Raw genomic sequence first — 24,713 nt, 5'->3', positions numbered from 1 at the left:
TATCAAATGCCAACAACTACTACATAATAAAACAATGTGGGCTTTCTAACAGACTTGATGATGTGTTGAAGCTGGGCAGTTGTTTATTGGGGTTTAAGAAAAGTGTGCAATGGAAAATAGTTCATGCTTACTGTAGTGCCACTGACAAATGTAGAACATTTATCAATAATGTGGATACAATACAATACAATTTTATTTATATAGCGCATTTGCAAATTATTTATTTCTTTTGTCCGATTAAATTTGAGTTGATTTCTGGGACATGTTGGTTAAGCAATACTAAATCTGGCGTTTCAGCTTATTGTAACTTTTTGTCAATTGGTGTTCACAATAGTTTTTGGATATACATTTTCCTCTACTATGTATACAACTGAAAGATAAATTACTACTACAATATTGAATAAGTCTCCGTCACACTTATATTTAAACTTTAAATATCAGGTAAACACATTCCAAGACAGTACAATACAATATACTTGAACAACACACTTTCCCCTCGCGTTCGCAATGTTTTAATTAACACAATAGGATGCCATGCCTAAATATTCACACCTGTGTCCTGCGCTCCCTAATGCAGCACATCAAAGCACTCTCTTCTAGCACAACCAAGCTCCTGCGATTACACTTTCTTACCAGCTCGTATCAAATACTCACATTCGCTACTCATTTATCATGCCATTTCTGCTTTGCATACAATATTTCCCGCCCGTGAGCCGTCACCTTATCCTTCTGGAGCCAGGCCTGGAGGTGGGGCTCGATGACGAGCGCCTGGTGACTGGGCCTGCACCCATGGGGCCCGGCCGGGCTCAGCCCGAAAAGGACACGTGGGTCCCCCTTCCCATGGGCTCACCACTGGTGTGAGGGGCCAAAGGGGTCGGGTGCCGTGTGAGCTGGGCGGCGGCAGAAGACAGGGACTTTGGCGGTCCGATCCCCGGCAACAAAAACTAGCTCTTGGGACATGGAATGTCACCTCTCTGGCAGGGAAGGAGCCTGAGCTGGTGTGTGAGGCTGAGAGGTTCCGACTAGATATAGTCGGGCTCACCTCTACACACAGCTTGGGTTCTGGTACCAGTCCTCTCGAGAGGGGTTGGACACTCTTCCACTCTGGAGTTGCCCAGGATGAGAGGCGCCGAGCAGGTGTGGGCATACGTATTGCCCCCCGGCTTGACGCCTGTACATTGGGGTTACCCCAGTGGACGAGAGGGTAGCCTCCCTCCGCCTGAGGGTGGGGGGACGGGTCCTGACTGTTGAATCAGCACAAACAGCAGTGCAGAGTACCCACCCTTTTTGGAGTCCTTGGAGGGTATGTTGGAGGGCGCTCCACCTGGGGACTCCATCGTTCTGCTGGGGGACTTCAATGCTCACGTGGGCAATGACAGTGAGACCTGGAGAGGTGTGATTGGGAGGAACGGCCCCCCGATCTGAACCCGAGCGGTGTCCGGTTACTGGACTTCTGTGCCCATCACGGATTGTCCATAACGAACACCATGTTCAAACATAAGGGTGTACATATGTGCACTTGGCACCAGGATACCCTAGGCCGCAGTTCAATGATCGACTTTGTAGTTGTATCATCAGACTTGCGGCCGCATGTTTTGGACACTCGGTTGAAGAAAGGGGCGGAGCTGTCAACCGATCATCATCTGGTGGTGATTTGGCTCCGAGGGTGTGCTTCAATTACAGAGGGATCACACTCCTCAGCCTCCCCGGCAAGGTCTATTCAGGGGTGCTGGAGAGGAGGGTCCGTCGGAAGGTCTGGGGTACCGAGCCCCCTGATAAGGGCTGTCCGATCCCTGTACCACCGATGTCAGAGTTTGATCCGCATTGCCGGCAGTAAGTCGGATTCGTTTCCAGTGAGGGTTGGACTCCGCCAAGGCTGCCCTTTGTCACCGATTCTGTTCATAACTTTTATGGACAGAATTTCTAGGCGCAGCCGAGGTGTCGAGGGGGTCCGGTTTGGTAGCCTCAGTATTGCATCTCTGCTTTTTGCAGATGATGTGGTACTGTTGGCTTCTTCAAGCCGCGATCTCCAACTCTCGCTGGAGCAGTTCGCAGCTGAGTGTGAAACGGTCGGAATGAAAATCAGCACCTCCAAATCTGAGACCATGGTCCTCAGTCAGAAAAGGGTGGCGTGCCCTCTCCGGGTCAGGGATGGGATTCTGCCCCAAGTGGAGGAGTTCAAGTATCTTGGGGTCTTGTTTACGAGTGAGGGTAAGATGGAACAGGAGATCGACAGGCGGATCGGTGCAGCGTCTGCTGAGATGCGGACCCTGTATTGGTCTGTCGTGGTGAAGAAGGAGCTCAGCCGAAAGGCGAAGCTCTCAATTTACCGGTCGATCTACGTTCCTACTCTCACCTATGGTCATGAGCTGTGGGTCGTGACTGAAAGAACAAGATCTTGGATACAAGTGGCCGAAATGGGTTTCCTTCGCAGGTTGTCCGGGCTCTCCCTTAGAGATAGGGTGAGAAGTTCGGCCATCCTCGAGGGACTCAGAGTCGAGCCGCTGCTCCTCCGCGTTGAGAGGAGCCAGTTGAGGTGGCTTGGGCATCTTATTAGGTTGCCTCTTGGACGCCTCCCTGGTGAGGTGTTCCGGGCATGTCCCACTGGCAGCAGACCCCGAGGACGACCCCGAACACGCTGGAGAGACTATGTCTCCCGGCTTGCCTGGGAACGCCTTGGGATCCTTCAGGAAGAGCTGGAAGATGTTGTTGGGGAGAGGGAAGTCTGGGCTTCCCTGCTGAAGCTGCTGCCTCCGCGACCCAACTTCGGATAAGCGGGAGATAATGGATGGATGGATGGATACAATATTTTGAATATTTACTTTTTTTAATTTACTCTTTTTAATAAGCCAATATTTATCTTCCTCATAATCTTATAGCCACCAAAGTTTCAAATTATAGTGTCCCAACTTGCTTGTACACACATCAGGGGGAAAGAGAAAGAGAGAGAGAGAGAGAGAGAGAGAGAGAGAGAGAGAGAGAGAGAGAGAGAGAGAGAGAGAGAGAGAGAGAGTTTTTGTGTTGGGATAAGCAAGAAGAAAAAAACAATAAAATAATACAACCGAGAAATGCTTTTAATCATTTGAGTGGATATTTACATGAATTTTTTTATCGAAATAATGAATACTTAAAATTGAGCAGGTCTTATCAGGAGATTTGAGTGGCCAGTGCTTACGTTACTGGAAGTCCTTCCCAGGTCACACATCGAGAATGACACTCCGACCTGAGCACGGCTCATGGATTGCTTATGGGGAACATAAACTCCTTTATTGACCTTTATTCATGCCAATGGAACCCTGAAAATGTAACTCCATGCAACACAATATGAGGAGTCAACTTAACAATAAAATACCGAAAGTGAGCGACAAGAAAAGAAAAACAAAAGTTGTAGACCAAACAAGCGTCCCTTCTTATCAGCTGAAGGGGAACAGGGAGACACGGCGACTGGGTGGCGGTCAGGAAAAGAGACAAACTGGGGTTTGGGAGAAGCCAATTAGGGCCTTTTAGTATTTTATTTTTATTTTTTCATTGGGCACTGTCTGCCACCATTTTAAGATGGTCTGCCATTTTGTGATCACTTAACTATGACTCAGCACAAATTTCACTACCTAATATCAACGTTTGCATAAATATACTGTATACTTCCCTTCACAATTTTAGTCATCCTTTTACAATTCTTCCAGTTCCTCCACTCCTCCAAGGCAGTGGTCCATCCAATCACACCCACAAAATAACAATGGAGCCATGCCTGCTTATACAACCTCCGTTTTAAATTCTGCTAGATTTTAACGCAATTTGTTTTTAACCCTTTGTACTGTAACACTTTGAGATGTCACCCATGATAAATGAAACACATTATTATAATTATATTACAATCCCTCTGTCATACAGCAAGGTCACTCCCCCTCCTTTTATTTCGGTTCTGCTTTTTTCACAGCTGTGTCCCACACACAGGCTCGTAACATCACCGCAATGCAGACCAAACACTTCAAGATGTCCATTCCACGTCTCCCCACCTCAATCTGACGTTCAAAATTCAGAACTTAAGAAAAAATGCTTCGTCTCCACGCTACTTGATACTAATAGTATTCTATTATCACACAATCCACAGAAAAGTGGAAAAATCAAATACTCATACGAGGCAAACATAAACAAACAACGATCAAATAAAACACCATCAAATAACATTCAGAAGGCATGCGCAGTCCGAACGTAAAAAAAAGCAACTCAAAATAGACCATTTAACATGCAAGATCACAATTATTGACAAAGGCAGATAATGTTAAATCCACTTGATTAATTATTGATTACAACTGGCGACTCGGACAATCCCCGATGCCGTATCTCGTGAACTCCGTATATGCGTCACAAGCCACAGTTATTGGAGTCGCTCCCGCAACACGCTGCTAATCAGCTGTGCGTCTCTCCGAGGCCCTTCAGCGGCACTCGGGTGCCCTCTTGGCACATGGCGCTCAGGCCTTTCTGGTGGCTTCTGCTGGCCAAGCGGTCATTTGGTTTTTGGTTAACCTGTTGGCTAATATAAAGCCATTCTTATAGATTCAGATCCTTCAGCACGTCTGCATTAAACCAGCTGGTCGACACCAGATAGATTATCTCAACTACAAGGGTGTGTACTCTTATCATCTTGTCAGATGCAAACGTTACATTTAACATTTTTGTGGGGTCCCCAGGATCTGCGCACAATACCAGAATGAGGATGACCACCCCATGTTTCTCTCCACCTGGGTCCATCCTCCTAGGTGTTGGTGCATACCTGTCTTCAACCCCCTGTGTGCTATGGCATGTGTCATTTGTATCTGTTTTGCTGCCAGTTTTAATTTAATTGTTTGTGTTTTGTTTTACTGCGATGAGAAATCAGTTAACTACTTTCTTGTGTTTGAAATAAATGTTACTACAGTATTCTTCTTGTGCGGCACTACTGGTAGTATATTGTTATACGCTGCTTCTGAAGTTGACTATCAATTTGAATTTACAGTAAATGGTGAATTGTTCACTGTCACTAGGTATGGGGAGTTAACATAGATACATAATTTCTACATTTTTCTACTCCCAGAACACCTCTTTATAAAAGAAAGAGATGTTGTCAAAATTGCATTTCAATACAAATATGTGTATGTGCAAATATGCATAAAACATTAGTGTCACATAAGTAATGTTTTCATTTTGTCTTGTCATGATATCTCAGTACATATAAAAATAGTTAGATAACTTTTAAGAAAAATAGTTGGCTACATCTAGAAATGTTAAATTCACATTGAGTTCACAAGAATTACTTGAGTACATCCAGAAGTGTTAAGTACAAATTGCACATGAACAGGTGGAACATATTTTGTTACATCTAGGTTTTTGGGATTACCTTAACCTTTTTACCCTTAACTGATTTAAAGATATCAAGGGAATTTTCAAAAAGTATTTATTGATAGAAATAATAAGCATAAAAAAAATGACAAATCAAGGCACTTTGGACGAATGCAAAACACCAGTCCACGGACCCGCCTGGGAATAAACTCACCCTACTGGGAAACCAAACAATTCTCTGGGAAACCTGACTGATGATGCCGTGAACACTCACGATGCTTATGGAAAACCCAGCAGCTCTATACAAGTAGAGTGTCGAATGGTTGAGAAGGTGTTACTGTTTGAACTAAGGGACAGGGTTGATGAGAACAACATCTGACGAGCAAAACAAGGTAAGCGTTTATTCCAAACATAAAAAAAACAGATCATGACACTTTCTCTCAACAAAATCACTTTCTCTCAACAGGTTCATCAGTGTTGAAGTATATGTCTTGTTGCTTCTCGTTGTAATAGTAATCTTCCAACACTTTTCTATCTTTGTCAGAGATGTTGATGCCAGGGCCCATGTACTCCCTCGGAGCTTGTCAAAAATCTTCTTTTCATATGATAACTCTCTCAGGACTATCTGGGCCGTGTCTTTAACTTGTTGATACTTGGTGGGCTCTTGATACAGGTTCAAGATGTAATGAAGGCTAGGGATGAATTTATTGTTACAGAGTAACCTTGTCACAAGATAAAAATGTGTGTTGAAATAGTCATCTTTCTTCTCTGCATACCGACACGTGTGATGGCTCTGACTAGAGTGATCAATTTTACAACCTCCACATTCTTCTTGACTATATTTCACTTACACATCCAGCAACAAGTGAATGATTGACTGTTTGATACAGTTATATGTCGATGCAGTCATCCAGTCATATGTAGGGCTCATCCACGTGAAATCCTCCTCCTCTGACTCCTCCTCTTTCCTCTCCGACTCCTCCTCCTCCTTTTCTGACTCCTCATACTTTTCTGACTCAAGCTCCTCCTCCTCCTCCTCCTCTGCTTCTGTTTCATCCTTCTCTTCCTTCAACTCATCGTCATCCTTCTCCTGCCCCTTTTGTTCCCCTTCCTCAGTCAACGTCTCTTTTGGTAAAGTCTTGACAGCTCCGGTCAAGGACGTTTGAGGGATGTCCATTGGGGGTTATGTTCTCCTTCTCAGACTCCTCGAACCCCGACAGCTTCTGCTGAGGATACTCCGTTGTAAAAACGTGGTCAGCGGTCACCGTTGGTTCCACCGTGAGGTTTACGTCAGCCACATTCACTTCCGTTTCTTCACAATCATTGTGGTCTTGGTTGGCGTTTATCTGTATCAGAGGTTTGACCCCTTTGGGGTCCCAATGGTGCCCATACCGTTTCTATGCGTCTGGATATCTGTCGGGTTACTGGCATTGTGGATGTTGTTTTTTTTTTTTCGAGAGCCACAGGTTATTATGGGTTGGTTTGGAGATCTGCTGTCTTATACCTACCGAAAGGGGTTGTGGATGACACGCCTCCTTGCCATAGGCGTGGTTTTCTCGTTAGAGAGAGAGAGAGAGAGAGAGAGAGAGAGAGATGGATGGGGGTGTAGTTAATTGAAGGTCACTGATGTATCCGCCTTATGAATTTGTAAGAGCCTCGAAATGAAAAGTTCAGAAATAACCCAATATGACAGAACTTTAGCCCCTTTCACTGAAACAATATATTGTGTAGGTTTTACTTCCTGCTCTGATAAATTAGATGAACTCTCATAATGACCTTTAAATTATCAGGATTCTCAACAAACATTTGTGTTTGTAAAAGTATGCTTAAAATTGTGATAGTCATAAAAAGCATGTAAAAACCTGAGTCACAGTTCTACACTATCAAACTCTAAATTAAAAATACTTTCTTTAATAGATCAATACAAGTTAAACATATAAAATCATTGAGCTAAGCATGTTCAAATAACATTGATCATGACATTCACTTTATTTAGCATGTATACTCACATTGTATTGTTGGTTATCTTAAAAACAACATTCAAGTTGATGGTTCGCTCAGGGTGTCTCTGATTTTGCATGTAACTTTACTCCTTGTCGTTTTCTCATCCTTCCTGCTAAGGTGGATGTGAGGAGGTCTACTCACGTACTGATTCACTGGTGAGGAACTTGTATTTCATGATGTCTGTACATGAATATACAAATACGACAGAGTTTTAGGCTGAAACAAGTAATATTATACTGTATAGGTTTTACTTCATGCTTTGATTAATGTGTTTACGTCAATCTCTCACCATGATTTTTAAAATACAAATATTCTAAACAAACATTTATGCTAGTAAAAGTATCCATTAAAGTAACAGGTCGATGTTTAAACACTGGAGATGTAAGAAAACAGGAAGTTCAACAATAACAGATGATCAAATACACATTATAATTAGTCTACACATTAATTGCATTATTAATAAATATAGGGATTCATCAGGTAAATGTGGATGACTTTAAAGGTTGAGACTGACTCATTTGAAAAAAAGGTTATGTGATTAAATATGAGTCTACACAATACTTGCATTATTAATAAAGGAAAGGTCAACATTAGTAAATGTTGATGATTTTAAATGTTGAGACTGACTAATTTGTAAAAACAGTATGTGATGAAATATGAGTCTACTCAATACTTGCATTATTAATAAAGAAAAGGTCAACATTAGTAAATGTTGATGATTTTAAATGTTGAGACTAATTTGTAAAAACGGTATGTGATGAAATATGAGTCTACACAATACTTGCATTATTAATAAAGAAAAGGTAAACAATAGCAGATAATGATCAAATACAGAGTCTATATAATTAGTCTACACATTAATTTGCATTATCAATAAAGAAGGTCAACATTAGTCAATGTTAAAATTTTTAAACATTGAACAATTTTTAAAAACGTTATGTAGGTGTTTAAATATGATTTTAAATAAATGAATGAATTTTTAAATGAAATATTATTTCCACAATAATTGATTAAACTCTCACTCACGTCTGCTACTGGCGGTTGGAGGTTCAGAAGCAGACCATTTGGTTACGTTCTTCTTAGGCGCGCGACAGAGGAGGGGGACTTTTTTAAAGCTAAGAAAAAAAACACACCAAGTTACGTTGTACGCTCTGTTTACAGACTAACTAATGTTTAGAGTCCATTTGTCACTTATCTAATATGTAGGGAACTTGTTACACCTCAGTACTGTTCTGAAAAGAAAAATAATACATATTAATCATTCAGAATTTTTAAAAAGTGAGTTTATTTTTCTAGACTAGTTGCCCCTCACCCATCCTAAATGGACACCCATTTTGATACTCAAAGCCTCTCAAGAAATTGCTGGTAAGCCACCGTTTATCTACATTCCTCTGATTGACTCCCCCTGCCTAGCTCACATGTGCTCACACAAACGCACACGCAAACGCACCCATACACATGCATATACAACTGCGTTCACATGCACACAGCCACACAATCGCACACGCACATGTCCACATACACACCCACACACGCACAGCCACACACACACACACACACACGCATCCCCTCAAGGGAGGGCTGCATACACACACTCGCATGCCTTCAAAAAGCTTGTTGCTAGCTGTGCTGTTTATCAGAGTTTGAGCTACACTGTACTTACTAACTCTACATGGATTGAAATCACTCCCATTGAAGAACACAGGTCAATCATTTACACGTCATCTAGTTACAATATGTGCTACGTGCATATGATCTAACTTGGAGAACTTGGATGTTTACAAATACATCACACCAAAGTATTGTATATAAAAAAAAAAATATATATATATAGATGGCATAACTTAATGTTCTACTTGGTAATTTCATGAATATGCACGAAGACATAGTTACATCTGAAACAGGTATAATGATTTCACAGATTGTTATTCATGAATGCATGGACAGCTAAAATCCTAAAACAAATAGATAATAACATAAACTAGTGTTATTCATGAATGCATGGATAGCTAAAATCCCCAAACAATAGCTAATGACAACATATACAAGTGTTATTCATGCGCGTTCAGTTAAATGTTAAACAAGATCACATTTAGATGACATGCACTCGTGTTGGTCAAGAAACTAGGAGAAGTAATTTAAAGTATGTACTTACTGTCCATTTTTTATGGTCTGTTTGTCTTTGAGATGGTGCTCCACTGAGATTCTTCTTCTTCTCGTGCCACTCTGTTCATATCGTTCATACCTCTCTGCATTTGACTCTTAATTTATGATTTGAAAGGTCATGGGTTATTTGGAATATTGGGTTTTCTCACCCACCCTGATGAGATCAAATCTGTATAGGCCTACACTTCCCACATTTTTCCAAGGCTAACTTCCTAATTAAGAACGTGATGAACAAAGCACCTCTTTGTAAGACTTATGATATGCACACACATTTCTGGGGAGCCCATAGACACCTGAGTGAGGCCCTTCTGCCTGCATTTTAAGGAGGCATGCATACATCCAAAAAAGGAGGGGTGGAGTGGAGGGGGGGCGTTTGTGTTTGAAACTTTGGTATGAGAATAGAGGCCTTTTCTGAAACCATCTTAACTCTCCAGCCTGTGTTGCCTTAATTGTAAACTAACCTGATGATTGTATGGGAAATGTCCTAACATGTTGTATTAAAAAAGGAGCTTTAATTGGCATCCACTCTTTGAAACTATCATTTTTATGCCTTGAAAAGGTCAGGGGTTATTTGGAATGTCTAGAGTATTGAGAAAGATTTTGAAATGGAGGGGAGTTGGTAATATAAAATGAATGGTTGTGAAGCAGGTTAAGGGCTAAGCATCACCTATACACAAACGCATACACATAAACACACCCACATCTACATACACTACACTCATACACACACATACACCCCCCCCACATACACTTACACACACACACACACGCCCCCCCCCCCCACCACACACACACACATACACACATGCATACAATATTCTGTCGGTCTTGAAAGATGAGTCAAGATGCTTGAAATCGGCTGGCACTCTAAGGGTTGACTTTTTGGATAACGCTTGGCACTGGGAGAGTTAATGTGATTTTTTTTTTTTTTAATTACAAAATTGGACATAGGTGTTTTTCACAGGACAGCAATGATATAACAGAATTCGGACACAGCTGGTTTGTGGAGGACCAAGTGAAGTAGATGCTAACTTTGCTTTCTCCAGGAATGAGGTGGATGAAATAAGTTGTCATCAGCAGTATTTCAAAAAGACATTGGTTAATGATGAAAAGATTCCTGGAAGCTGGGTAGCCTATTCAGAGAAAAACAACAGCCTTTTCTCCTTCTGCTGCAATCTCTTTTCTAAGAGGACAATTAATTTAACAAACCGCTGAGTTTTTTTTTGTATTGAAGATTATAGCGTTACCTTAATTTATTTATTTTTTTGCTTTTTTCAGGAATTTTTCAAGCATGTGCAATTTAGATACTGTTATTTATTGATCTTGTGTTTTTTTTTGTTTGTTTGTTTATTTAAGATTGTGGCAGGGTTTCGGGTACTTTCCAGTACTTTTATTTCCGCCTAGTATGGGGTGGGGATTGGTTGCGTGCTCATGGAATGCTTCACCATGAATGAAAATCTAGCCAGGACCGCCTCTGGTGGCAGTGCATCTTTGGGAGAAGCAACGTTCACCTTTTCATCTAAAACAGATTAATATTGACCTCTAGTGACACCAAGATGAAGTGCAACTCCAATGACAAGCAGCAGCCACTTTATTGGGTACTGTGTTTTATCAGCTCCGATACAAAAACATCAGCGCATTTTTGATTGGCACATGATGTTTATTAATTATTGATTACTGATTACCCATTTCTCAGGGGGAGACCATTTTGTCACTTCTCTTGACTGAAAATGACATAACAGTTGCTCAGGGCTCAGGTAAGGACCAATGACGGCTGACCTGTTTTCTGAAGCTCACCCACGATTGGTCGTTATCTGAGCCCCGAGCAACTTTGATGTAATTTGTGACAAAATGGCTGCCCTGAGAGGGCTAAAAAAATGGGTGGATTTTGCTGCTTTATTAACTCACGTTCCACAAACGCAATATTAATCAGAATTCCTTGTTTCACCTTGTGGGGCTGTATAGAACATATTCTTGTATAGAAAATGTTTAGGTTGACTTCCGCTTTACGATATATGCTCATTATTGATTGACATTTGTGAATGATTGACAACCGCCACATATGTATGTTCATTATTGATTGAAAATGTCATTGAGATATAGATGTCACGTGTTCCTGCTTGATTGACACCTGTACACAAACGTTCATTATTGTGCTTGTGTGTGCTGCATCGTACTGACCTCACTGCTATGTTGTAGCAGAACAGGCTAACATCAGAGCTAGCTTTTTGAATGTCAGCTTTAACCTGAATGAGCCGCAGGGGGCAGCAGAAGACTGAAGAAGTGGTGTGTGGGTGTGTGATTTGCGGAGCTGCTCTTTGTCCCACAGACTTCCTGCAAGACTTTCATTCACTCTGCCATCTTCATCCCAGACGGAGCAGCCCTGCCACAGACTGTAGGCCTCTCCCTACCACTACCACCACCACCACCGTCATCATAATCATAATCCATCCTTCATCTGTCTCCTGACCACAGATGATTTGTTGAGGTCCAACTGTGATCACATGAGGATCTACAAGCAAGAACATAATTTGTAAAGTTAATTTTGGAACGTTGTGGGGATTCCTGAACTTCCTGCGTCGACTCTCTTCTGATCTTCCACTATGCCACCGTCTGTCACACTAGTCCTGGTTCTGTTTCTGTGGCGGATATTTGCACCAACCACAGCCGTCAATGAGGTCCCGGACGTAGACCCGGAGCAGCACCGGCGCCTGGCTCGCGGGACCAATGGGGAGCAGCAGCAGTCCACCTTTGGCCAGTCCTTTGAAAATGACTCGGTGACATCGCCGCAAGTCACCCGACTCTCCAACATGACAGATACAGAGGATGCTGCTCGAGACCAGCCCCCTGGACTCTTCAATCCTTTCTACCCGCTGAAGCAGGGCTCCTACACCGCGTATACCACTGTTCTGGTGGCTGGCCTGCTGCTTGCAGTGGGTGTGGTGGGCAACATGGCGGTCATGTGCATTGTGTGGAACAACTTCTACATGAGGTCAGCCTGGAACTATTTGCTGGCCAGCGTTGCATTCTGGGACTTCCTGCTGCTGCTGCTCTGCCTGCCCGTGGAGCTGGTCAACTGGCTGTCACACCGCCGCATCCTGCCAGATGTCACCTGCCGATTGGTGCCCTACATGGAGGTAGGCGAGGCTTTGGCAGGTGTGGACATAAGAGCGTGCGTGTTGTCATGATAATGGTGGTCAAGTATTTTCCTTACACATTGTTCAGTGATAATTTATTCACTGCCTGCCGTTTTTAAAGGGAATGTCAACCCATTTTTTTTCCACACATATGTTATATGCAGGCCCATTAGTTGAAACAAGGCATTCTGATTAATATTGTGTTTGTGGAATATGAGTTAAGCAGCAAAATCCACCCGTATTTACCCATTTCTGGGGGCGGCTATATTGTCACTTTTGTCAACTGAAAATGACATCACAGTTGCTCAGGACTCAGATAACGACCAATCATGTCTCAGCTTCAGAAAACAGGCGAGCTGTGATTGGTCATCACCTGCGCCCTGAGGAACTGTGACCTCATTTTCAGTCAACAGAAGTGACAAAATGGCCAACCCCTGAGATGGCGAATAATGGGTGGATTAACTCATATTCCACAAACTCAATATTAATCAGAATGTCTTGTTTTAACTATTGGGTCTGCATAGAACATATTCTTGGGAAAAAAAATGTTGGGGGTTGACTTCCCCTTTAAAGCAGCATTCTTTCAACGCCCACAGTGTACATAATGTTCTGTGACAATATAAACACCAAACCTACTAAAAGAAAGAGTACACTCTCTTCTTTCATCTAAAAAAAAGGTATGTGTGTAACCTTTTCCATTCTTTTGCAAGCAGATGTAGAACATGGACCTGACCAAAAAATAGAGTCAAGTAGAACAGTGATCTTGAGCGTATTTTTTGTTTTTGTGACACCTCAACCTATAAAACAACAATCACAAGATGATAAAGTGCTTTCGAGGGCGAAATATAATTTTATTTACAAATATACAACTAAGAATCATGCAGTGAGCGACGCTGACTCACCACAGAGCTTGCATGTGGCTTTTTACATAGCGTTCACCATCCACCATTATGTATTGTGTCATGATCGCGTCACACATTTTATACTACCTGCGCTCACTGCACAGACTTTGTTTGTACTCTATCATGCATATATACCTGTCAGGATGACACATTTTTTTGGATGATTAATTTCCCCAGAAACTATCATGATAAACAACAGTACTGTTACTGTTGTAGTGATGATATTAGAGCAAAAACGTTTTTTAAAAAGTGCAATTACTTTTTGATTCCTAAAGCAACACTGTGTCATGTCAGTTTTTGTTGATTATGGCGGTGCTATGTGGGACAAAAGCAGTAGTGTTTTGACAAAAGACAACCACATATCCAATGCTCGCCAGCGCGTAGTCTCATGAAATCCTGAGCTCTCGCCTGCCTGCAAAAGTTGGACTGAACTGCATTTCTATTTCCAGTAGCTGTGTGAAAGATGAATAGCGATGAGGTAATGAAACTAATATTGTTAAAACAGTACTTTGTTTTTTTGTTTGTTTTGGGGATTCTGCCATGACACCAGTAATAGCGCGTAGACGTTCGCATCGACATCGACGTCCTGATAGCGAAAGGAGGAAGTGAGTATGCCGTAAAGCAATTCAGGACATTTGTATTTTTTGTGTGCCAGGATTGCTTCCATCCTCCTCAAAAAAGCTTAGTGCCACTAAAAACGATAAAGACCTCCCCCGGGCATGACAAAAGTCCCATTCAACTACTTGTAAGTCAATGTTGCATCAATAGAGTTGTGAATTTTTTTTATTAAGGTCGATTTCCTGCCCAGGGCTGCTTTAAAGGCCAAGATAGACCAATCCGGCATTGGCCAACTGTGACAGACGCGTACCCCCTGTGACGTTGGGCCGACTGTCGGCACATCGTGCTGGAAAAATACACCGCAACCACAGAGAGCGATGCTGACCATTTCAGTACCTTCTGCGCATATGTGGGATGTAATATACTTCTCCATACCATCGGCAGCGGTAGTCACTATTCCTCATGGTTAGAAAAGCCAACCGGAAAGCTATAAGCCGGGGGCGGATTATAAAAATGGAAACAATGCATTCGGCTATATTTTTCACTCAAGAACTCCCACACAAAGAAACCTTCATGCTCTTGACACAGTATCGTGAAATACTTACATTGTCAACCCTCGCTCTTGTACTTGTAAGAAGATTAAGGAAGCAAAGGCGTGCTCACTGTTTATCTGCATTTGTTACCTCCTGTTCTTGCCCTGTGCGCTGACTCGCTAGTTAACAGCCAATCAGAGTAACCAATGTGGCGGCTCACGATTCAACAATCTTCAGCCCACCAGATGCTTCCTGACGGTGTCTGATGTTACGATGGTGTTCAGTAGATCAATCGGACAGCGCAATCCAACGCCCCGACGCTTACCGATGTCCAATTGGTGTATTTAGGCCTTAAGGCTCAAATATCAAAGTCAAGGCCCGCAGCCCGTGAGAAGGTTTTCTATGGCCCCAGGGATGATATTGCTTTATTATTAGATACAGCCCGCAGGAAGCCGGTGTGGGTAGCAGAAGTGATCGGGTCCTTCACACCTGCTGATGATGTCACGCTTTAAAATATATTGTAGCGTCTTCCAAGAACACAGACATAGTTTAATTATCACATTTTATTAGTCCAACCGGCTACTGTGGGCCGCAGCCGACGCCAATACAGTACGACAACCGTTCAGTCAGGCTTTCTCCTCTTCAGATAAAGACTCCCCTTCGTCCTCCGCTACTGTCTAAAACGGCAACTGATTGCCACCAAAATGCAAATCCGCATTACTACTCTTGTCCACTTCAACCTGTGAAAGTATGAAAGTGTTCTGCACAATAGTTTGGATTTATTGACATCAAACGTGAGCTCATCATGATCACCTCCACAAAATCAAAAATACCATGGCGATCGCTTCTCCACTTACACAGGCTGAAGCGGACAAGAGCATGAATGCGCACACGAAGCCCACTGGTTATATTTCGGACATTTAGCTATGCTAAATAAAGTCGTGTCAACTCTCAGGAGGCAGACGGCAGCTGGCAATCAGGCAAGTATGGATCTTTATCCTCCGCTAACAGAAGGATAACGGCATGGCTAATAGCAACAACTAGCTTCAGGCCGTTAAAACAAACAGCGTTAGCACAACAACATTAACTCCTTACTGTCCGTCCAGCCTGCATCTTCATGTCGCGGGGATGCCTCCCAAGCAGTCGCGTGCGTTGTCTGACACCGCTTACAGACGGATTTGCGTGAGAGTGAGTGGGCATCGGTTTCAGATAAAGACCCCATCGAACAACAGGGCTGTCTTGAATGTACCACCGTGGAGCGGCATGTGATTTTAGTCTGAGCCACAGCCGAGTGTGGCCACATTGAAACTGTCAGCTGTTACGTTCCAAATTTGACGGCATGTTTTAGGTCGAAAACTGGGGCCATTCCTCATCCAAATAAATGTGTATGTCTACTCATTCTCACTTAAGTCTCTGTAAATATCCTGACTGGTGTTTAATGCCTCGCCCGTCCTAACCGTGATCAGCGAAGAAGCAGTGTGTGTTCGTCACAGTATAAATCTAGGTAGCTCTGCTGTGAAAACATGGCCTTCCCGACGCAAGCATATCTTTAAACACGAAGAATGAGCGAGAATGCTTTAAGATGAAAGGTCGAAAACATGACTTACACGACGGTTTTGCTGAGGAAAAAAAAATGGATTCAGCATGATACATCACCTTTAGGGCTTCTTTATACTTGTGTGGTCGCTGCATGGTGCGGATCCTCTCCCATCCGTGGTGACAAATAAATTACCCTTAAAGTAGAAGTCAACCCAAATTTGTTTTCAAGAATATGTACTATGCAGGCGCACAAGATGAAACAAGACATTCTGATTAATATTGCGTTTGTGGAGTATGAGTTAAGCAGAAAAATCCATCTGCTTTTAGCCATCTCAGGGGGCGGCCATTTTGTCACTTCTGTAGACTTAAAATGACATCACAGATGCTCAGGGCTCAGATAACGACCAATCATGATCCTCAGAAAAACAGGTGAGCAGTGATTGGTCGTTATCTGAGCCCTGAGCAACGATACAAAAATACGAACACCATACAAGGGTTAAACAAGCTCAGATTTCATATTAAGTATATTTTGAGACTACATTGAGGCAAGGTCATTATTTCAGTATTCATACATTTTCCTAAAACACATTTTTGTTTGCTGGTTACCTGTGAGATTTTTGTAATGTCAAATAGGTACCTGGGCTCAAAAGGCAGTTTTCCAACTGATCTAATCAATAATGTGCTAAATAAAAGCTCAAGTTATGAAATAGGTCTTATATCCTCATTTACAGTAAGACATATGATGCACATAGGCATGTTTGTATAATGCATAGAGATTTCAAGTGAGCCGTCATCGCTCTCAATGAACCAGACATCTTGAATTGGAACAATACAGACTTGATACACTTGTCTCGTCAATTCTGGCAGTCGAATTTTAGGGGTGTAACGGTATACGTGGGTGTATTAATGCGTTTCGGTACAGCATGTTTAATTCGGTTCACTCAGTTTTCATTATTAGCGCCTGCTTATGCATGAGTAGGAGAGTTTTCACACAGACGCTATTGAGTGTTACACGCGTAGGAGAGTGGGGGCACAGAAGAGGAGCCAGAACCCATGATAAATCATAAATACATGGATAAATGGCATTATTATGGCATACGCAAACAAGCCACAGCTCGAAGATCCCACCGTACACTGCGGTCACCTGTTTGGGAACATTTTGGCTTTCCTGCTAAAATCGCCGATGGGGAAAGGTACGCAGATAAGTCCCAAAGTTGTGTACTGACATTGCTACATGGAGATTGCTATGTTGCAGGTAGCACGTCTAATATAATAACACACTTAAAATGGCATTATCCGACCGAATGTTTCTTCGAGGAAGAAAGCAGTCTTTTTAGCCAAAAACGTCAAATTTAAAAGCGAGATTTATCATATGCGGTTGAACATTCAAAGATTTCAATGCCTAAAAAGTGTATATAATTTCAAAAAGACTTTTGAAAGTTTCTGTATTTTTTTTTCATTATAAAAATAGTTTTAATATAGTTAGCAATAATTGTAACTGTTATTATATGTAATTTTTTCATCATAAAAAGTGTATACATGTACTGTAATGACAACTTGTCTTTAACTTGAATACTTAAATGTGTCATGGACTGTTGCTGCTGAGTGTTCAAATGTTCCAATATCTTAATAGTTTACAAAATTAAGAGATCTTTATTGTTAGTGTATTTTTTATTCTGGTGTAATTTTCTAAAATATTACTTGAATGGTTTGCTATTATTTATTTTTTCTAAAAAATGCACCGTTTACTTTTTCAAAATAAATATATATATAAAAAAAAAATCATTTTTGTTTGTCCTGAAAATATACCGAACCGAAGTTTCCAAGAAACTGAACCAAAATGTGATTTAGCGTCCTGTTACACCCCTATCGAATCTGGTGCCGGTCGCCAGTGTCTTTAAGTTCCTGGTGGGCGTAGCGAATGTTCGCAGAACTGATGCATAAACAAAAGCAATGAAATGGTAGAAAAGGAGTGGCATAGAGACAACTGTTAGCCGACAATGACAAGCATTAATGCTTCGTGGCTATTATTATCGCTACTGTACACTGCTGCGCCTCACTAAAAAAAATTAGATAACGTTTACACATGACTATAAATTGACGAGACATGAACCGAACTGGAATCATTGAACATAATTGTTTTTTAAAAGCCGTTCCACTCCTAGTGCATGCGTGTGTATGTGTGTGTGTGCGCTTGTGAGTGCCGACTCCCACCGCGGCGAACAAGTTGACAGACATGGAAGAAGCAGCGCTACTGAATGTTGAGAGCTGGGCATTCCGTCTGTGTGACGGACCGGTCCATCACTGACGGACGGCAATTTTGCTGATGGTCGCCAAATGACGGGACAAATTTTAAAATAGGCACTAAGCATAGACGGAAACCCCTTTATTTTGTTCGCCATCCATCATCAATCCGTCATTAGTCTATTTTTCGTAATGAGGCTTTGATGGACGCGGTGAGCGCGGAGAGGAAAATAGTGAGTTGTTGTTGCTTGGGGGACAGATTTGTGTGAGAGACCAGTCTGGGAAAAGGCCTCTCTTTCTCTTCAAACCTCGTATGGGGGGATGTTTCTCGTCCCCGTTGTAGTGCGTCTTGAATGACCGCGCCACTTGTCTGACTGCTGGGAATGTAACTCTTTGTGACGAAGGAAGGGTAACCTTGCTCCTGACAGATGACTGATGACAGATGCTCAATTTTTAGTAAAACGCCCAGCTATGTGATTGTTGATGACTTACCCTATGTAAACAAACATGCATTCAAATGACCATTTATGGAGTCAAAAAAGATTTGGAGGTGCTGATTTTCATTCCGACCGTTTCACACTCAGCTGCGAACCGCTCCAGCGAGAGTTGGAGATCGCGGCTTGAAGAAGCCAACAGTACCTCATCATCTGCAAAAAGCAGAGATGCAATACTGAGGCCACCAAACCGGACGCCCTCGACACCTCGGCTGCGCCTAGAAATTCTGTCCATAAAAATTATGAACAGAATCGGTGACAAAGGGCAGCCTTGGCGGAGTCCAACCCTCACTGGAAACTGGTGTCCACCAGTGAGTTCAGGGATTGCCGCCACGACAGGCACCGACCACCTTGCGGCCACAGCTCCGATCGGCCGCCTCAACAATGGAGGCACAAAATGGTCCACTCGCACTAGATGTCCCCCGCCTCCCCTGGGACATGGGAAAAGTTCTGCCGGAGGTGGGAGTTGAAACTCCTCCTGACAGGGGATTCTGCCAGACGTTCCCAGCAAACCCTCACAATACGTTTGGGTCTGCCAGGTCGGACCGGCATCTTCCCCCACCATTGGAGCCAACTCACCACCAGATGGTGATCAGTTGACAGCTCCGCCCCTCTCTTCACCCGAGTGTCCAAAACATGCGGCCGCAAGTCCGATGATACGACTACAAAGTCTATCATCGAACTGCGGCCTAGGGTATCCTGGTGCCAAGTGCACATATGGACACCCTTATGTTTGAACATGGTGTTCGTTATGGACAATCCGTGATGGGCACAGTAGTCCAGTAACTGAACACCGCTCGGGTTTAGATCGGGGGGGCCATTCCTCCCAATCACACCTCTCCAGGTCTCACTGTCATTGCCCACGTGAGCATTGAAGTCCCCCAGCAGAACGATGGAGTCCCCAGGTGGAGCGCCCTCCAGCACACCCTCCAAGGACTCCAAAAACGGTGGGTACTCTGCACTGCTGTTTGGTGCATAAGCACAAACAACAGTCAGGACCCGTCCCCCCCACCCTCAGGCGGAGGGAGGCTACCCTCTTGTCCACTGGGGTAAACCCCAATGTACAGGCGCGAAGCCGGGGGGCAATAAGTATTTCCACACCTGCTCAGCGCCTCTCACCCTGGGCAACTCCAGAGTGGAAGAGTGTCCAACCCCTCTCGAGAGGACTGGTACCAAAACCCAAGCTGTGTGTGTATCTAGTCGGAACCTCTCAGCCTCACACACCAGCCAAACCAAAAAGAATGACTAAGAAAACCCTGTAGATGGTGGTGATGCACCGCTTGGGATCAATGATCAGCACAGCTATTGATTGTGTAGTCGAACATAAAGATCGGGTGTTGAATCACGGTTTGTCAGTTTGATTATAAAGGAGAGAAATGCTAACATGCTGTTGGTCATGCTTAGGCACCTCATACTCGAACATAGTATGTATATGCAGAACTGGGCATCGCCTAGCCGCCACCGAGTTCCCATCTGCATATTTAATCGACCCACGTGGTCTCAGTTGAGTCAGCCAAACTGCATCGAGAACGGACTTAACCTGTGCCACTTCACACGCAGGTGACGCACTCCTGACATGCGGCCAAGGGGGGGAAAAAAAAACAAACTGAGGTGTACCTCGCAGTCCTACAGACACAAGGCCATGTGCTCCATGTTGTTTTTATTCCACCGATCACTACACTGTTCTTGATGTGTGTGTCAGTAGTTTTTCTGTTTGGCGGCGTGTCTGCTCGTGTGGCGCCTGCATGTGACGTGAAGATTACGTTCTCCAGGCTGATTGGCTGTCACCGACGAGGGACGGACTGGGATCACGTGGATCAATTAAATATCCAGACGGGAACTCATTGGTGGTTAGGCAATGCCCAACTCTGTGTATATGTACCTGTATATAGGGCGGTCATGATAAGTACTTTATTGCTTTCAACAAAGAATTACTGGCAGAATATTGGACTGTCAGAGGGCAGGCGTCAGTGTTTGATCGCCATTATTTTTGTCATATGTTGTAATGTGATGTGAAACCCCCCTCCCGAAATTCTGAAAAAAAATCTGCAGATTTTGCCAATTTTAGAAGAACTACTGATGTCAGCCGTTTACCTCGTCTGGTCCTATTTTAATTATGAGCGCATCAAATGACGAGATCGGCTAAATAGGTTAGGTTAAATGTCATCATCATGTGAAAGTACTGACATTGACGAGTGACCACCGATCCGCTGACCATGGCATCTCTCAGGTGGTGTCTCTGGGCGTCACTTCCTTCACGCTGTGCGCTCTGGGCATCGACCGTTTCCACGCCGCCACCAGCTCGTCACAGCCAAAGATGCGGCGAGTGGAGCGATGTCGCTCCGTGCTGGTCAAGATGGCTGTGGTATGGATTGCTGCCATGATGCTGGCCAGTCCTGAGCTGTTCTTATGGCACGTCACAAGGACCACCCCCACCACCACTGTCGACTCTTGCTTCATCAGCGTCTCCTCACCACCATCATTCCTCCTTCTGCCTGACTCGCTGCATTCACTCCTGCACAAGTACCACCAGGTGAGACCACACTCACTTTGCCAGTCAACATGCCCAACAGATGCTGTAAACACGTTTCCAGCAGGGTTGTAGTTAGGGATTTTTCATTGGTTATTTGATATTACGTTTTGAGCTTTCGTCTTTAAATTCAGTGAGTTTTAATTGGATTTTAGGGCACGTTAGTAAGTTTTTACTTTTCAAAAAAAGCTTCATTTTAGTTTTTATTAGTTTCGGTATTAGTTTTAGTTGTTTTTACATCTCGTCGCTGTCATGTGAAAAACACTTATGTCCATTCTTTTCAGTTTTCCTATTTTTACATGAATGGTGCTTCCACATTACAGACATCGCATTAACTTGAAAATTAAACATTTTTCAAAAATTGGACATAAGTGTTTTTCACAGGACAGCGACCATATGGAGTATTTGTCAAGTGCAAGATAAAACAAAAAGTTACAATAAGTATTGTCTACTAAAGTTAAGTACTTTACTGGAAATATCACAGTTCGACCTTTCTTCTTCTGTATGGCCATACAGTAATACCAAAATAAATAAATTTAAAATAAACTCAGAAAGCTAATTCAATAATTTAATTGACAAAGATGAAAACTAAGGCGGCACGGTGGTCGACTGGTTAGCACGTCCGCCTCACAGTTCAGAGGTCGTGGGTTCGATCCCGGCCCCGGCCTCCCTGTGTGGAGTTTGCATGTTCTCCCCGTGCCTGCGTGGGTTTTCTCCGGGCACTCCGGTTTCCTCCCACATTCCAAAAACATGCATGGTAAGTTGATTGGATACTCTAAATTGCCCCTAGGTGTGATTGTGAGTGCGGATGTTTGTCTCTGTGTGCCCTGCGTTTGGCTGGCAACCAGTTCAGGGTGTCCCCCGCCTACTGCCCAAAGACAGCTGGGATAGGCTCCAGCACGCCCCGCGACCCTTGTGAGGAGAAGCGGTACAGATAATGGATGGATGGATGAAAACTAAGAACATTTTTGCTATAATTATGGTTAGTTTTATTAAGATAAAATGTAGTTTCAGTTAGTTGCTGGTTTTTTTAGAAGCTCTCACGTTTTTTATTTCATTAACAAAACAGTTTCTTTTTACTTATTTAGCTAGTTTTCGTTAACTATAACAACTACGGCTGCCAGAAACGATTATTTTGATAGTCAACAAATCAACAACAGTCGTTGCGATTAGCAGAGTTGTGTATTCCGCCTGTGCTTTAGTCCGTCTATGAGTTCATGTCTATATTTCAGACACACCCGGTCGGTCTGAGTCAACAGTGTCGAGAACGGACATAGGTCACATGCAGGTGCCGCACTCCTGACACGCAGCCAAATAAATAAAAAAGATAGAAAGTGTTGTGTACCTTTCAGTCTCATAGATGGAATGACATATATCCCATATTGTTTTTAGTCCTCCAATCACCATGCTGTGCATGTCTGTTGTTTTTATTTTATATTTTTTCTTTATTTGGCGCCGTGTCTGCTTGTGAAGTGCCTGCATGTTATGTGAAATTATGTTCTCTATGCCAATTGGCTGCTGCCGATGAGGGACATACTGGGACCACTGGTGTCATCCGGAAATACTGCCCGGATAGTGTAGACGACTAGACGATGCCCAGCCCTGCCGATTAGTCGACTAATCGGATAATATATAAATCATGGCAAATCGCAGCAGCGAGCTGCTGCTCTTATAGTAACCATCATTCAATTACAGCTTCAATTCTTTATGTACAAACTAATCACAAAGACAATTAAGACAATAGTACATTCAACTTTGATTAAACTTTGCAACTACCATCACACCTGACATGTTTATAAATGTGGGAGCAACTTCAATTAATGGCGATACTCAGGCCTTAAAATTTTTACAGTAGCTCTAATTCTTTAGTGCATTTTAAAATGGAATCAAAACTATACACTATGCAGAGTTGCACTAATACAGTGAAATTATCTATTAATACAAAAATAAATACTTGTATACATTTCTTTATACTACTTTATACTTTTCAGGCCCGCATGTGGTGGACTTTTGGCTGTTACTTTTGCCTGCCCATCCTCTTCACCGTCCTCTGCCAAATGGCGACCCGCAACGTCCACAGTGATTCCAGCTCTGCCTACAAGCTCCGTAGCCATGATGACACGTCCTCCACTCACAAGCGACATCATCATCAGGCGCTGGAACAGCAGCTCAACTGCACATTGTTAGCATTAGCACTTGTGCACACTATCTGCACTCTGCCTGAACACATATGCAACATCACGCTAGCGTCCACCGATGTCACCATCTCTGCGAACACGACAGCCACGCTGGCACTCTTACATCACTTCTTGTTGTTCCTCAAGTCCTCCATCATGCCTGTGGTACTGCTGTATTTATGTAAGGTAGGTGATGGTTCCGTATGAACATCTATAAAAAAGTCAGTATGAACATCAACACACACAAACTACACTGTTATGTCAACAACTACACAAATATGTGAACTTCTATTAACATACACACAATTATGTGAACCTTCTGCACTCTATGTATGGTCCACAGGCTCTCGGTCGGGTTTTCATGAACTGCTGCTGCTGCTGCTGTCGTGTGTGTCAGCAGAACTCGGCCGAAGGTTCTCCCGGCTCTGCTCACCTCCCGCTGAAGGCAGTCAAAGAAGCGGACATCTTTGTCGACAAAACAAAAGACGCGTCAGCCATCTTGTCTATCTCCAGTTAGATGATACTGGTGCTTCTTTGTTGTTTCTCATCCCATCCTGTATTGTACTTGTTTACCTTCCTCTCCACGGTCGCTGCACTTCCTCTCTGCAATTCTTGGCTTGTTGTCTGCAGTGTCATCTGTAGTCACCATAGAGACTGTTTGAAGATTCGGGAAAAGGTTTGATGAGGCCACCCAAAAAATCGTGTGGCAGTAAGATAATGTAAATGATAAAGTAATAGTTTCAAAGAATTGTGTTAATGTTAAATGTGAAAGAAAAATGGATCAAGACAAGGGAGCTAAACTTGAATTGACACAAATAATACTCTTGCAGTCACAAGATTTTCATTTGTTTTTAAATGTAGATTAACATCCTTCAGTGTTAGGGTTAAACTAAGAAGACTAAAACACACTCAAGTTAACATCAGCATACTTTGTTTGCATTGAAGACTAATGGCTCGCTGACTTGTTGTCATGGTAACCCTCACATGACATCAAAGTGGCTTAATGTAACCATGTCAATGAAGTGACAGTCAACGCATTGCCACGGTTACGCGAAGGAATAACTGTCAAAAATGTGAAATAAAAAATAAACTTCAGCATTGATGATGTAA

The 24,713-nt window shown here is 43.0% G+C and overlaps 1 protein-coding gene and 1 long non-coding RNA gene across 6 annotated transcripts in view; one reads left to right on the top strand and one right to left on the bottom strand.

The window, feature by feature from the left end:
• LOC147152420 (uncharacterized) overlaps positions 1-14,751 on the bottom strand; it is a 24,041-nt gene extending 9,290 nt beyond the window's left edge. For 3 of the 5 annotated variants that reach the window (XR_015088768.1, XR_015088772.1, XR_015088771.1), the window contains exons 1-2: positions 14,692-14,750; positions 11,671-12,001 (exon numbers count right to left, since the gene is read on the bottom strand). This is a non-coding gene — a long non-coding RNA (uncharacterized LOC147152420). Of the gene's footprint in view, positions 1-11,670; positions 12,617-14,691 lie in introns of all 5 variants that reach the window. The other 2 variants (XR_015088770.1, XR_015088773.1) reach the window with 2 other exon arrangements.
• LOC147152419 (G protein-coupled receptor 37-like 1) lies at positions 11,827-24,713 on the top strand. The gene is made up of 4 exons (XM_086045904.1): positions 11,827-12,626; positions 21,127-21,429; positions 23,418-23,789; positions 23,947-24,713. Exons 1-4 carry the CDS (start codon positions 12,093-12,095, stop codon positions 24,118-24,120), a joined length of 1,383 nt encoding a protein of 460 aa, XP_085902030.1. The 5' UTR covers positions 11,827-12,092; the 3' UTR covers positions 24,121-24,713.

The sequence above is a fragment of the Filicampus tigris genome, chromosome 1 (genome assembly GCF_054856515.1).
Source record: "Filicampus tigris isolate MCC_2025a chromosome 1, RoL_Ftig_1.0, whole genome shotgun sequence".
Taxonomy (NCBI): domain Eukaryota; kingdom Metazoa; phylum Chordata; class Actinopteri; order Syngnathiformes; family Syngnathidae; genus Filicampus; species Filicampus tigris.
Note: the sequence above shows the minus strand (reverse complement) of the source record. Positions and strands in the feature narration are given on the sequence as shown.